The 14,991-nt window shown below is 39.0% G+C and overlaps 1 protein-coding gene across 2 annotated transcripts in view; it reads left to right on the forward strand.

Annotated features, from left to right (window-relative positions):
- The window catches only part of LOC128990420 (HORMA domain-containing protein 1-like), a 32,581-nt gene that overhangs the window by 5,416 nt on the left and 12,174 nt on the right, over positions 1 to 14,991 (forward strand). For both annotated transcript variants that reach the window (XM_054412780.1, XM_054412781.1), the window contains exons 5-6: positions 14,201 to 14,346; positions 14,799 to 14,931. In XM_054412780.1, the coding sequence (XP_054268755.1) occupies positions 14,201 to 14,346; positions 14,799 to 14,931 (279 nt within the window). The remainder of the gene's footprint in view (positions 1 to 14,200; positions 14,347 to 14,798; positions 14,932 to 14,991) is intronic.

The raw sequence follows: 14,991 nt of genomic DNA on the forward strand, positions 1-14,991 counted from the left end.
ACAACTATTACTCAAGATTTTTAAATAAACTTTTAGGGAACAGAGGTGCTATAGTGAATCCGTGGATTAGTTTAGTTATGTTTGGTTTTCCTGCTTTAAATTAAGTTTTAAGTTAATAAATGTAGAATAAATAAAGAGTTAAAATTGTATCAATTTTCTTTCTTTTCTTTAGTATTAGTTTATTTACAATCAATTATTTCCATGGAAACCAAAATTAAAAACCAGCTGTCTCAGCACACTCCCACATCATTAGTTAGTTGTTCTGGGCCCCTTTTTTCTTTCCGGAATTCACGTCAGAGACTTCAATGGGATACAACAAGTTAATAGGTCTGGTGATGTATTTCCCAGATCCTAACTTTAATTTGGCACTTCTTACGTTTCCATCAGCACTGACGTTAAGGACTTCTATTTTCCCAAGTCGCCATGTCCCTCTGGGTAATGTGTCGTGAACATGAACTACATCACCAACTTGTGGATGTTGGGTTGACAGAATTCTTCCTTGTTTGATATTATGTTGAGTTCTCTCCCTTAAACTCAACAGATAGTCTTTCTTCCAAATCTTCCAAAAGCTATTTAAGTTGTTGGTTCCCTTTTTCCACATCTTTAATAAGTCCGATTCAGTCACTTTAGAAATAAACTCCATGTCGTTTTCTTGACATTCATTCAAACTATTTACAAAACCATTTTTTCCATGGAAGTTAAGGAAGTGGCCAGGAGTTATAATAAAGTCAGTCAAACTTTGATCTGAGGAAGATACATAAACTAGTGGTCTTGAGTTGACAACAGCTTCTATTTCAATCATCACAGTGTCGAGTTGTGATTTAGTCAGAGTAACTGAACCAATACTCTTTCTTAAACATCTCTTTATCAAAGATATCAACCTCTCGTACATTCCTCCCATCCAAGGTGCAAACTCTGGGATGTAAGTAAATTCGATGTGGTTTTCACTTACATAAGACAGTAATTCTGGTGTATCGAGATGTTCAACAAACATATCATTCAAGAACGAGGAAGCCTTCTTAAACTGAGTAGCGTTGTCCAAGTAAATCTTCTTCGGAGTACCTCTTCTTCCCACAAACCTCCTGAGAGATAGTAAGAATTCTTCTGACGACAAGTTATTGGTGATCTCTAAATGAACAGCTCTCGTGACTAAACAGGTGAATATGCAACCGTAAACTTTTGAAACTTCAACTCTAGAATCTTGAAAGGATTTAATGTAGAGAGGGCCAAAGTAGTCAAGTCCTGTAAATTGGAAAGGTATACTTTCAGTCACCCGTTCTGTTGGAAGCGAGGGTATTTGGGGCAGCTTGTATGGTCCACCTTCGTATTTTAAACATTTCAAACATTTTCGCAAAACTCTGTTGACTTCAGCTCTGCCATGGATTATCCAGAAGGATTTCCGAAGTTCCGAGAGAGTTTGTTGCACTCCCATGTGAAAAATCTTACAGTGACACTCTTCTATGAGCAGTTGAGTAAATAAATCGTTCTTTGGTAGAAGTATAGGGAACTTGCAATATTCTTCAAGGTCTGCATTTGAGATCCTACCCTTACATCTGATAAGTCCATTCATATCAACGAATAGGCCAAGTTGATTCCGCAATCTATCATACCTACCATCTCTTATATTACTTAGTGTTTCACTAAAACAAGTGTTTTGAACATGTTTGATCCACGATAAACGAGCATCTTTGAGTTCTTCAGATGTAGGAATAACATGATTTGGTCGTTTATTCCGTCTGCATCCACTTATAAACCTTTTACAAAAAACTGTTGTCAAAATCAGTTTCGAAAGTAATGAAAACCTTTGTATATCTATGCCAAAAGGACTAGTTTCACTCACGTCTTCGGTCTTTGTAGTCAAGGTGACGACGTTTTCTTCAATAGTTTCAACCATATCGTCTTCAGTTAATGGCTCGTTAAAATCAGAAGACCAATCCGGCCACAAGTCTTGACTACAAGACAGCCATTGTGGACCTGACCACCATTCATTGCAGTGTTTCAGATTATCCACCGTTTTACCTCGAGTCGCCATATCAGCTGGATTTTCGTCAGTAGGAACGTATCTAAATTGCGTCTCGGTGTTGGTTTTGATCTCCATTACTCTTCTCTCCACAAACTTAGGAAGCAGCTTTGTTGTGCTAATCCAACGTAACACACATTGTGAATCAGTCCACAGTATCTTATTTACAACAGGAAATTTTAAGGATTCTTCCACAAAACGTAATGCTCTTGTTCCAATCAACACTCCTAAAAGTTCGAGTCTTGGAAGGGTAATTTTCGGCTTTGACTTTGGAGTTAAATGGCTTTTACAAAACATGAGAGTCACTTTGACAGTCTCCTTACTAATTAATTTGATATACACAGCACACGAATATACATCCTTTGATGCATCCGTAAAACAATGGAGCTCTACATGATCTGCTCGTAATCCTGCGAATCGAGGAATAGAAACTTCAGTTACTTTAATAATATCATCACATATATTCCATTCCCTACATTTATGCTCATCTAGTAATTCGTCCCAATCCAAATTGTCTTCCCACAACTGTTTGAGAAAGATTTTAGCCTTCAGTGTTACAGGGGATAATAACCCTAAGGGATCAAAAACGGATGATATAGTACTTAAAACTTGTCTTTTTGAAATAGGTTTGTTTCTGTCATTGTTAACAGGTTTTATGTGAAGATTGTCAAGATTGGTGTTCCATCTTAATCCAAGAACATTAACATCAGTAGGATTCTCAGTTGTAGTTTTTTCCATTGGTATTTGTGTCATTAGTGTCTTTGAGGTTGAAGACCAACATCTAAGGTTCATGTTAATATCAGAGAACAAACTAGAAGCAGTTGTAAATAGTGTTGTGGCCTCTTGATCTGTGTCACATCCGGTAACCACATTATCAACATAAAATGAAGACTTCAACCTTTCATTAAAAATGGACTGGATATGATTCCAAACGGAACCCTACAAAATCGATACTCCTCAATATTATCCTTAGTAGGTGCTGACAAAGGATCTTTGAGCCACAGAAATCTAGTTACATCTCTATCTGGAGTTTGAAGATTTATTTGAAGGAATGCTTTCTCAATATCAGCAATAATTCCAATAGCATTCATTCTAAAACGTAAAAGTAAACTACATAGGTTTTCCAAAATTACAGGTCCACGGTAAAGACAATCATTAAGACTATTGTTGCCTTTTCTGGTTTTGGCTGACGCGTCATACACTATCCTAAGTTTAGTTGAGGTTTTCGACTCAGTGATAATAGGGTGATGAGGTATATAGTGAAGGACTCCATCGTTTCTGTCTGAAAAACTCACTCGTTCGATTATACCGTCTTTCAATTGGGTTTGAATTACCGAGTCGTATTCACATAGAAGATTATGTTTGTCTGAAAGTCTATCTGTTAAAGATTTCAAACGACCGAGAGAAAGATTGTAGTTTGTGGGTAAATTTGGAGGATAATCTTTCCAAGGCCAGGAAACTGAATAACGACCATTCTCAAATTTAACAGTCTCATTAAATTTAATCAATGCGATGTCATCATCTTTCACGTGTGGGTCATCCTTAATACCAATAGTCTCTAATTGCCACAAGTTTTTGATGTCGTCACCTTCACAAATATTGATATCTGGCTTTAAAGTTTGTGGTGACCTAGGAAATAAGTTGTTGGGTTTTACTAGAGTAAGAAAAGATGACTCGTACATCAGAGGGAAATGATCATTGTTATCGTTATGCCTACCAGTTACGATCCAACCAAATTTGCTATTCACTAAGAATAAGCCTGGTGAAATTTCTATCTTCTGACCCTGAATGATATCAAAATAATAATCGTTCCCTATTAATAGATCAATATTTTGTGAAGTAAACTGGCCGTCTGCTAACTTTAATTTGGGATAGGAGGAAGCAATTGTATTTAAGTTGATATTGGTACTAGAAACTACCTTCCCAGTGATATGTGGAACAATGTTTACTATAATATCCATACATGTGTCATCGCTCAGCAGTAATCGAACATCTGTTACTTGAGTCTCAACAGTTTTAGATTCACGGTTGCCGAACGTAAATAAAGACAATGATTGACAATATTTACTATTCAAACTCAGTTTAGAAGCCAAACCTTTGGACACATAAGACCTCTGACTACCACTATCAAAAAGAACACCACAACGCGTTTCTTGTTTAGTATCAGCATTACGCAAAGTAATAGTTGCAGTTTGAAGAATAACACTCTCCGACATAGAAATTAAAGCAGACTCTTCGGTATTTATAGGTACCTTGCTCGGGTTGAAGTTACTTGCAGGCAAAGCTTTGGCATGATTAGTTGATCGGGTGTCTACTTTGATGGTGTTTCTAGAAATTTGGTCTGTAGGAAACTGTTTGGTACATAAGCTTCTATTGTGATTATTCTGCTGTTTACAGTAAACACACCTTTTATGTGATTTACAAAATTTCACAGTGTGTCCCTTACTTAAACATACGTAGCACCTACCTTGAATTGCTTTCTTACGTGCCTCAGCAGATTGATATTTTGTACATTGGTCATTCCAATGTGTTCCTTCACAAAAAATACAATTTAATTTATCGTTTCCCACGAGTGAGTGGGTAGTTGTCAACCTCTTAGTGTCCGCCTGTGGATTGGGAACAGTAACAAAACTATTAGAGTAAGATGAAGTGCTAGGTGTTGAGGTCGTCAGTTGCTCTGCTTTCTCCCGAATCGAAATTAAGTTATTTACAAATTTGCACAAAGTTTTAACATCCAATTCCCCAGAAATATTCATTTCTTCAACTTTCAAAACAATTTCATAGGGCAGCTTACTGAAAATTTGAGAAACAAAGTAGTTAGAAGTAACGTCTTCACCTAAGGCTTGAAGACAACGCATATGTTTCTCAATGTTGTCAAATCCTCGCCTTAGTGTTACCGTGTCACTGGACTTGATAGGTGGCATATCCCTCAAGGCACAGTAATGAGAATTCACTATTACCTGTTTCTTAGCAAATCTGTCTTTCAACAAGGTAATAGCAATATCATAGTTTAGATCTGTAATGGGGAGTCCAGCGATGCAACGTTTAGCGTCACCTTTTAATTGTGCAATCAAATAGTTAAATTTGTCAACGTTACTGAGTGTGGGGTGGCTATGAATGGCAGACTCAAAACTATCCCAAAACTCCTGCCACCGTAGCATGTCCCCTTGGAAGGTTGGTAATACCAACTTTGGTAGTTGAACATACTGGTGCTGTATAGTAGGTATTGGCTGAACGGTAGACGTATCAGGCACTGTTGCCTGTGACTTATTAGTTTGAGAAATATCTAGTCTTACCGTAAGCTGTGCAAGCACCTCCTCACAGTCCATCATAGTATTTATGAAGTCGTCCTCTGTGGTGGGTCCTTCAGTTTGTCCATCTTCAGTAATAGGTTCGGTGTCCAAACGTTTTTGAATTTCTTCCACTCTCTTTACAAAGCTTGTCAAAGTCTGTAGTCGTGTTTGAAGTTGTAGTTCTGTTAAGTCTGTAGTCTCCAAGAATGCATTTGTATCAGTAGTATAAGTCTTCAGTCGTAGTAAGGCAGATTTCAATCGAAGGTCCCAACTTGAAGTCATTCTTAGTTATTCGCAGGGTGTCTAGTAGTCGGGAAAATCGGGAAAGTCGGGAATTAGTATTGAATTAAAAAATGGTCTTGAAAGTCGGGATTTAGTCTTAAATTTGATTTCAAAGTCGGGAATTTTCATGATTTTGCCGCGATCGTCGTCTTGGGTTTACGTAGACGAATGATGTCTACAAGGCCTCGGGAAATGTTCACGATTTTGCCGCGATAGTGGACGACGACGATGACGTTTCTGAAACCACGGGAGACGACGATGACGTTTCTGTGACAGCGGGAGACTACGATGACGTTTCCGTGACCGCAGGAGATGACGATGACGTTTCCGTGACCGCGGGAGATGACGTTGATGTTTCCACGGGCGAGGGAAATGTTCTCATGATTTTGCCACGATCGCGGAGGACAACGATAACGTTTCCGTGACCGCGGGAGATGACGGTGATGTCTAAACAGCCGCGGGAAATTTTCATGATTTTGCCACGATCTCGGACGACGACGATGACGTTTCCGTGACCGCGGGAGACGACGATGACGTTTCCGTGACCGCGGGAGACGACGATGACGTTTCCGTGACCGCGGGAGACGACGACGCCGCGGGAAATGTTCATGATTTTGCCGCGATCGCGGATGATGATGACGTTTCCGTGACCGCGGGAGACGACGATGATATCTGCTCGGTCGCGGGAAATGTTCATGATTTTGTCGCGATCGCGGGAGATGACGATGACGTTTCCGTGACCGTGGGAGACGACAATGACGTTTCCGTGACAGCGGGAGACGACGATGGTATCTGCTCGGCCGCGGGAAATGTTCATGATTTTGCCGCGATCGCGGACGACGACGATGACGCGTACGTGACCGCGGGAGATGACGATGACGTTTCCGTGATCGCGGGAGATGACGATGACGTTTCCGTGACCGCGGGAGACGACGATGACGTTTCCGTGACCGCGGGAGACGACGATGATATCTGCTCGGCCGCGGGAAATGTTCATGATTTTGTCGCGATCGCGGACGACGACGATGATGTTTCCGTGACCGCGGGAGACGACGATGATGTCTACACGGCTGCGGGAAATGTTCATGATTTTGCCGTGATTGCGAACGTCGACGATAACGTTTCCGTGACCGCGGGAGATGACGGTGATGTCTAAACAGCCGCGGGAAATGTTCATGATTTTGCCGCGATCGCGGATGATGATGACGTTTCCGTGACCGCGGGAGACGACGATGATATCTGCTCGGTCGCGGGAAATGTTCATGATTTTGTCGCGATCGCGGGAGATGACGATGACGTTTCCGTGACCGTGGGAGACGACAATGACGTTTCCGTGACAGCGGGAGACGACGATGGTATCTGCTCGGCCGCGGGAAATGTTCATGATTTTGTCGCGATCGCGGACGACGACGATGATGTTTCCGTGACCGCGGGAGACGACGATGATGTCTACACGGCTGCGGGAAATGTTCATGATTTTGCCGTGATTGCGGACGTCGACGATAACGTTTCCGTGACCGCGGGAGATGACGGTGATGTCTAAACAGCCGCGGGAAATGTTCATGATTTTGCCGCGATCGCGGATGATGATGACGTTTCCGTGACCGGGGGAGACGACGATGATATCTGCTCGGTCGCGGGAAATGTTCATGATTTTGTCGCGATCGCGGGAGATGACGATGACGTTTCCGTGACCGCGGGAGATGACGATGACGTTTCCGTGACCGTGGGAGACGACAATGACGTTTCCGTGACAGCGGGAGACGACGATGGTATCTGCTCGGCCGCGGGAAATGTTCATGATTTTGTCGCGATCGCGGACAACGACGATGATGTTTCCGTGACCGCGGGTGACGACGATGATGTCTACACGGCCGCGGGAAATGTTCATGATTTTGCCGTGATTGCGGACGTCGACGATAACGTTTCCGTGACCGCGGGAGATGAAGGTGATGTCTAAACAGCCGCGGGAATTGTTCATGATTTTGCCGCGATCACGGATGATGACGATGACGTTTCCGAGACCGCGGGAGACGACGATGATGTCATTGATGTCTACAAGGCCGCGGGAAATGTTCATGATTATGCCGTGATTGCAATGATGATGTCTAAACGTACGGTATGCGGAAGATTTCATGATAAAAAAACCAAATTTGCTGGTTAGAATTTTTTATTGCTGCATAATTTCTTTACTTGAAAACACCACATTATCATAATACTACTTTATGACAAAGACAGGGGTTGGTGTAGTATTATTTAGAAAATTTGTTTAAGCTATTAAAAGAATCGAGAATCGATACATTTTGGTATCAACACCCACTAATTGTTGAAAAAACTAGTCTTGAAAAATCTGGAATTAGTCTTGAAAAGTCTGGAATTAGTCTTGAATTTTATAATGGAAATAAACTAGACACCCTGTATTCGGGAAAGTGAAGTTCAAAGTTGGAAGTTGTAAAAAATTTGAGTAAAGAAGTTAAGTTTAGAAAGTTGTAAAAAGTTAAAGCAGGAAACCACGCTCTGCTACCATATAGTGAATCCGTGGATTAGTTTAGTTATGTTTGGTTTTCCTGCTTTAAATTAAGTTTTAAGTTAATAAATGTAGAATAAATAAAGAGTTAAAATTGTATCAACTTTCTTTCTTTTCTTTAGTATTAGTTTATTTACAATCAATTATTTCCATGGAAACCAAAATTAAAAACCAGCTGTCTCAGCACAGGTGCCCATCCCCCCAAACCCAGTGGCGCAATCCCCCCCCAATTTATGCTGCCCTCTATTTCAACCTACCCTTTCCCCTAAAACGTTCAACAATATATTTGGTGAATTACTCTACTCCAACAAAGTACTGTAACTGTACAATATATTTAGGCGGTGTAAATTTTTATAGGGCTTAAGAATTCAAATAACTTTAAGCCCATGAATAATACTGTGGCAAAAAGTATCATGTTACAAAATTAGGCAAGACGAAAAAGGCCTTGCTCGCCACTCCCAGGCTGCCTTCTACAATAATCGCTGGGCAAAATACCCACAATACCTTAATTGCCACCAGCACCACAAAAGGTTTTGTGCCGGTTTTGTGACGAAGTACTGTAATCTTACAATTCATTTATATAGCCACAGGTTTGCGTTTTATAGCTAATAATGGTAGTGTTTTGGCGGTTCTTTAACTCCACCACCGTCAGGCTTACAAAAGGATCCACTTTTGGAGGTGTCATCTGAATATTTTACAAACATTAATAAAAAAAAACACGAAACAATAATAGATACAGTAGACTCTCTCTTATCCGGACTCCTCGGGACCGAGGCCAGTCCGGTTAACGGTTTTTCCGGTTAAACCGATGTCCCCAAAAACTCGTTAAAACGGACTGTTTAAATGCATACTGTATAAGCCAACTACAGTAGACTCCCTCTTAACCGACCCTAATGGGACCGGACCTAGGTCGGATAACTCAAAAGGTCGGTTAAAACGGGCAATCCCTAAAATCATAACATAATGAAGTGCTATTTATTTGGAATTACATAATCATTATTTTGAAGTCATACTTTCATTATTTATAAAATAAACTAGTCTTATCTCCTTTTTCGTATTGTATTGATAGAAAAGTCACAAATAAACACAAAACACGGTTAACTTAAGTCAAATAGGCCTACTTTCAGTGGAATATATTATAATACTAGGCAAGAGTCAATAAAAATTCCTATTTAAAAAAATAACTTTTGTAGTGTAATGTATTAATTTATGCTTTCCAAATCCATCGTAATACAGTAGTTTGTCAAAATTAAAGATAAAAGCAACCATTTTGTTACAAGACAGGATGTTTATTTATAGCCTCTCACTGGAGGCAGGCACAAAAACTATCTTGACCTTGGAGTTGTTAACCCCCTTCCCTGCCCTCCCTATAAGTTGTGTTGTTTGTTTACTCGAGCGATAAGATAATCAGTTCTCAAAATCGTAACACACTTTATGATGTTATAAATTTGCCGCACAGATAACAAATCAGATTAGATGTGCTCGAGCCACAAACGATGATGACAAACTGACAATAGGTTATGCTATACTTTTTGTGATTAATACAAAATAACTTATTCTTAGTCATATCCTGTGGAGATAAGTGTATGGTTCAGTTCTCATCGCCCAGCGTGGGAGCGGAAATGCTGAGATTCCTAGAAAGCGGCGGTTAAGCCGAACTGCTATCAAAGCAAGGTCGGTTAAATCAAACTGTATTATATAACGATCGAAGGCGGATAATCCAATTATCGGTTAATACGAGGTCGGTTAAGAAGGGGTCTACTGTATGATTATTACGTATTTAGACATGTGATCACTGGTCTCAAATCTTTCCCACGAGAACAGTCATTTCAGTACTGCCCACTTCCTGCCAATCTAGTCCGGTTAAAGCGATGAGCTGATAAAAATTGTCCGGTAAAAGATATGTCATTTGCGCCAAGTGTACTCCGGTTAAACCGATGTCCGGTTAAAAGGTGTCCGGATAAGAGGGAGTCTACTGTAGGCCTATCAATTCACGTGTGTACATTGCCGAGGGCAGAACTAGAAGTAAACTGAATCAGGTTATGGCGGTCGAACGTGGTCTCTGGATTGTCTTCTGTGTTATCTACAGCTTATATTGGGCTAATTGTAGTGTACTGTAGTTGCAGAGGAGAGTGTTGAAAATATAAAGGGATTCATAATTAAGTTCCCCATTCAAAATTATTGACAATAGTAACCAATTTGCTGGATATAAATCATCATTGGATATAAATGATGGTCTTGAAATTCTACATTACTGCGGGAAAGGAAATTTATTAATTACTTTAGAAGATTTTGAAATATTTTAATACATAATACTAAGGACAGCAGACAAATTTTGAGTGAAAACACTCGATTAATTATGAATCCAATTATATTTTCAACACTCTTCTCAGTCACTACAATACTCCAATATGAGCTGTTGAAAACGCAGACGACAATCCAGAGACCACGTCGGTCCATCATAACCTTAGCCTGATTCAGTTTACTTCCAGTCTTGCCAACGGCATTTTACACAAGTGAATTGAAAGGCCTATCTGTTATCGTTTTGCGTTAAATGTGTGCAACGTACACTGACGACACCTCCAGAAGTGGATATTGCTGTAAGCCTGACGATCGTGGAGTTAAAGAATCGCCAAAACATATGTAGCAAGTAAAATTTGACCCTACCGTACACGTTAAGGATTGTCTAACAAGGTGCGTTTTTACCATTCTTAGAAGCAATCTTAATTACGAATGGAAAAATGTTGTTGGTGTTGATAGTAAACTACCATACTTAATATACTTAGAAAAACCTTTTCAGGCTGCTTATCCAAAATTTGATTAGGATCATTAGGAATTCATTATGACAGCTAGGAAAAAAATATCCCCCCAAAAAAAAATTCATGTGGCGCAAACGCACCACATTACCCCCCCTCTGGGCACACCTGGTATGGAAGAATAACAAGGAATTTTAAACATGCATTTTTTTTTAAACTTTCCCAGTAACCATTAAGCAAACGCCACAATATGGGTACTTAGTTAGGAAATTTATTTAGGCTCTCCATAAAATGTTCTAAAAAGAAATTGCAAAATTTTATATTTTGAGTGTCAAATATGAGAAAAACAAATTTTTATCCCCTAAAACGCCCGTTTACATATTCCGATCATGTTAGTTCTCAAACTTGTTTGAATTAATTTAGGTTTACATGTTTGTACCATATTTAATTGAAATCGGATGTTTTTTAAAATTGATTTATCGTGTTAACAGAAACGGACACACATATATGTAGGCCTACTTATATATGTACTAGCTGGCCCGACAGACGTCCTGTCCTAATGTGGTTTTATGTCAAATGCTTGTTCATTTTCAAGATCCTGGTTGAAGTTCGTTCGCTACGCTCACTCACCTTTAGGTTGGAGCTCGTTCGCTGCGCTCACTTGCCTTCAGGTTAGCTCGTTCGCTACGCTAACTAGCCTCCAGTTTTAAATTCGTTCGCTACGCTCACTCACCTTTTGGTTGCAAATTAGCTGTTGTCATAAATAAAAAAAAAAAATAATCGTACTGCACCCTGTTGGTAAACTTATTAACTTTTTAATGCTATTGAACATCACAGAATCAAATTGCTTAGTTGAACCAGCTGTTAAGATTCTTTAATTCCATTTAAATATGAGGACTCATAAGGTTAACATGGGAAACCCCAGAGCCACTGGGGCGGAGCCCTTTTGACGGATCTGCACCAAACTTCACATAAACCATCCTTGAATCGCTTAATAATGCCTGAAAGTTTCATTACAATCTGTTGAGCGGTTTCGGGGTCCATAAAGGACAAACAAAGAAACAAACAAACAAACAAACATACATACATTGGATTTTATATATATAGATTGTAAAGAAGGGAATTAACCCTGAACCAGCTGTTCTCAGCCAAGTAGACACCTACACTAGATGATCAGCTGGTGTGAACAGAGTGGAGCAGTAGTATGACCATCAATATCAAAATTCTTTTCCTAGCTGACATCAGCTAGGCTGGTAAGGCTGGCTTCCAAGAAAAGTCGGTAACCTTTGAGCCACACACCCAATCATTACTCAGCCAATTAGATGGAATTATGAAGATGGAGTGGTGACGAGACCAAGTCCGTCTGCTTACCTGATGTAGGAAAAGTAAAAAAAAACATCTGGCAGAGAAGGATTAGGAATGTTTGTGCTTTGAAGGACTAAAAACTTGATGTAAAAATAGCCTAATCAAATTTATAAAGATGTTAAAACAATTATAGGCCTATAAGAATATGAATAATTTAATTTGCTAAATTCGGGAAATCCTCTAAAAAATTAAAAACCCCTGTTGACTAGTTATTTATACTTACTTGTATACAGTCCAACCTCAGTATAACGAATCTGAAGGGACCGAACTGAATATTCGTTATATAAAGGATTTTGTTAAAACGAGGTTCGTTATATAGAGGTTAGGTTTGCAGGAATTTCGCTAAGTCGAGGTTCAGAACCAGCGTCGGTCAATATAGGTCGGGATTTGACCTCATTAAAATACAATTAAAGTAGCATAGGCTACAATACTTTACAGTACAGTGTTTACATTGTACAGTAGAACCTAAATTATCCGGCATAATAAAGGGGAGGGATCTTGATTATTGCGCAATCATGACAATGGCATTGACCTTGGTACAGGTTAAAAGATGTAAGTTTAAAATCACAGCTTGTTCTAACCCTCCTAAAACCTAGCCAAACACTGTATTGCGTAGTCATAAACCATGTAAAGAACAAAACAAAACAGTAGAAAGTTTTGTAAGCTACTGCTCGCGATAGGCCGGTAGGCTACTTACAGTACAGTACTGATTTATCACAACAGAGGAATGTCAATAATAATCATTAACTATAGCATTGTTTTTAGGAAAAAGCATTTAGCTTGGATTAAATAAATAAATATAGGATGGAGAGGACACAGCTAACTCACCTGATGAAAGGTTGCAGACGAGTCAAAGAACACATACAAGTTCTTTGACTCGTGTGCAACCTTTCATCAGGTGAGTTAGCTGTGTCCTCTCCATCCTATATTTATTTATTTAACTATAGCATTGGTGTTGCTAGTTGAAACAAATCGTATTGAAAACAATAAACTATTAGATAAGTCATTATAAAAGTGTATAATCATAGCCAACTTAAGGATAATAAAAACACTCGTAAAAGGAATGTTAAAATAACGATGTTGCTATTCTTTCTCTTTGGTTTTGTTTTTATATTCTTTCTTGGGTTTCTCTTTATCCAAAAATTTTACAATTCACCATAGTTATCCCATATCGCCCAATCACAGCTTACTAAACATTACGTCATCATCAGTCCTCAGTCAATGAAATCAGTTCTCAGTTGTTGCAACATAGCGCGCGCAGCGACAGCAGACAAAGATGTAAAACGGAGCAGACGAATGTTAGCGCAAGCGATGACATGACCTTTCCATTTAATTTGATAAAGAAACAGATTTTCCCAAAACAATAATTGGGTGGGGGATTTGTTATATCGAGGGAAAGACGTAGACAATTCGTTATGCAGAGGTTAAATTCGCAATGTAGAGGTTCTGACAATGACAAATTCGTTATATTGAGGTGTCTTATTTTAGCCGAAATCACGAAAATTTTTTTAAATCAAGGTCGTTGTTATGGTTTGTTCGTTATGTAGAGGTAAAATATACATTGTGTCTTATGGAGAGTTCTAGGGGATTAAAAAAAAATCGTTATATCAAGGAATTCGTTATATCGAGGTTCGTTATATCAAGGTTAGACTGTATTATAAATCATGATTAACAAATTTTAAACCACAGTAGAGTACTTGCAATTTATAGTACCGTAGTTTGTTATGTAGGCCTATAATTGAAAATAAAATAATGATCATTAAAATAGATGCTTGAGATCTGTGCAAGGACATGGTTTAAGTTTTTTTAACTTCAATTTCAAACCGGGGAAAATGGTTACTTTTCATGATTCCTTATTACTTTATGGGTCAACATATGTATATGTATATGTTTTATTCAAGTTTTAAAAGTAGTTTTTAACTTTATGTAGTAGGCTTCTCAAGCACATTTTTTTCAGTTCCAGCAGATTTGGTTCCAAAATTTTTTGAGCATTCTGATGATGACAAGTTGAAGTTTCCCTTCGAAGCAGAAACGCTCAAGCTTGGAAAAGTTCAGTCAAAATACACTACCTTTTCTGTGTCAGCAAAGTCCTCTATGAACAGGGTAATGTACTTGATTGTAACATATACTTAACATTATAGATTAAATAACTTGGATGATAATTCCTTCCTTTGATTAAACATCAAACTATATGCTCCACAAAAAAGTTTACTTTAGATTATTCTGTACTTATCCATGGGACCAGCCTGGACTTTCAAAAATAGTCTTCTAAACACTTCTTTTGATGAACTTTAAGAAAAAAATAGAAGGTGACTTATACGTATCCCACAAGAATGTGAATAATTTTATTTCAGCTAATGAGAGGCTAGCACTTGTGGTGCTAATTTGTGTGGTAGCGCTGTGGTCCGTGAGTGTGGCTGCGCGTAATAAACAGCATTTGAGAATGGCCTGCTGGTGGCGCTACAGTCGCTCGGGAGGACCATATACCATGACTGTTATTTTATGGTGTGCATAAATTGGGTGTCTCAAAAAGTCAACATTGTTTTCTGTTTCAGGAACTTGATAGTGAAGAACTATTAGCAGAAGATGAAATACCACCTCAGGAGGACTCAGATGAGATTGTGCTTCCTTCTCCGAAGGGAAGTTCTCAAGCAAGGCTATCCCAGTTCATCAAGATCAATCCGACAAGTAAAAATGATATAATTTTCTTTACTTGAGTCTAGAGTGGCAGCCTCAGTCAATTTAAAG

Source organism: Macrosteles quadrilineatus, unplaced genomic scaffold, assembly GCF_028750875.1.
Source record: "Macrosteles quadrilineatus isolate MER2022 unplaced genomic scaffold, UCM_ALF_1.0 Scaffold_3__2_contigs__length_128488019, whole genome shotgun sequence".
In the NCBI taxonomy this organism is placed as follows: Eukaryota; Metazoa; Arthropoda; class Insecta; order Hemiptera; family Cicadellidae; genus Macrosteles; species Macrosteles quadrilineatus.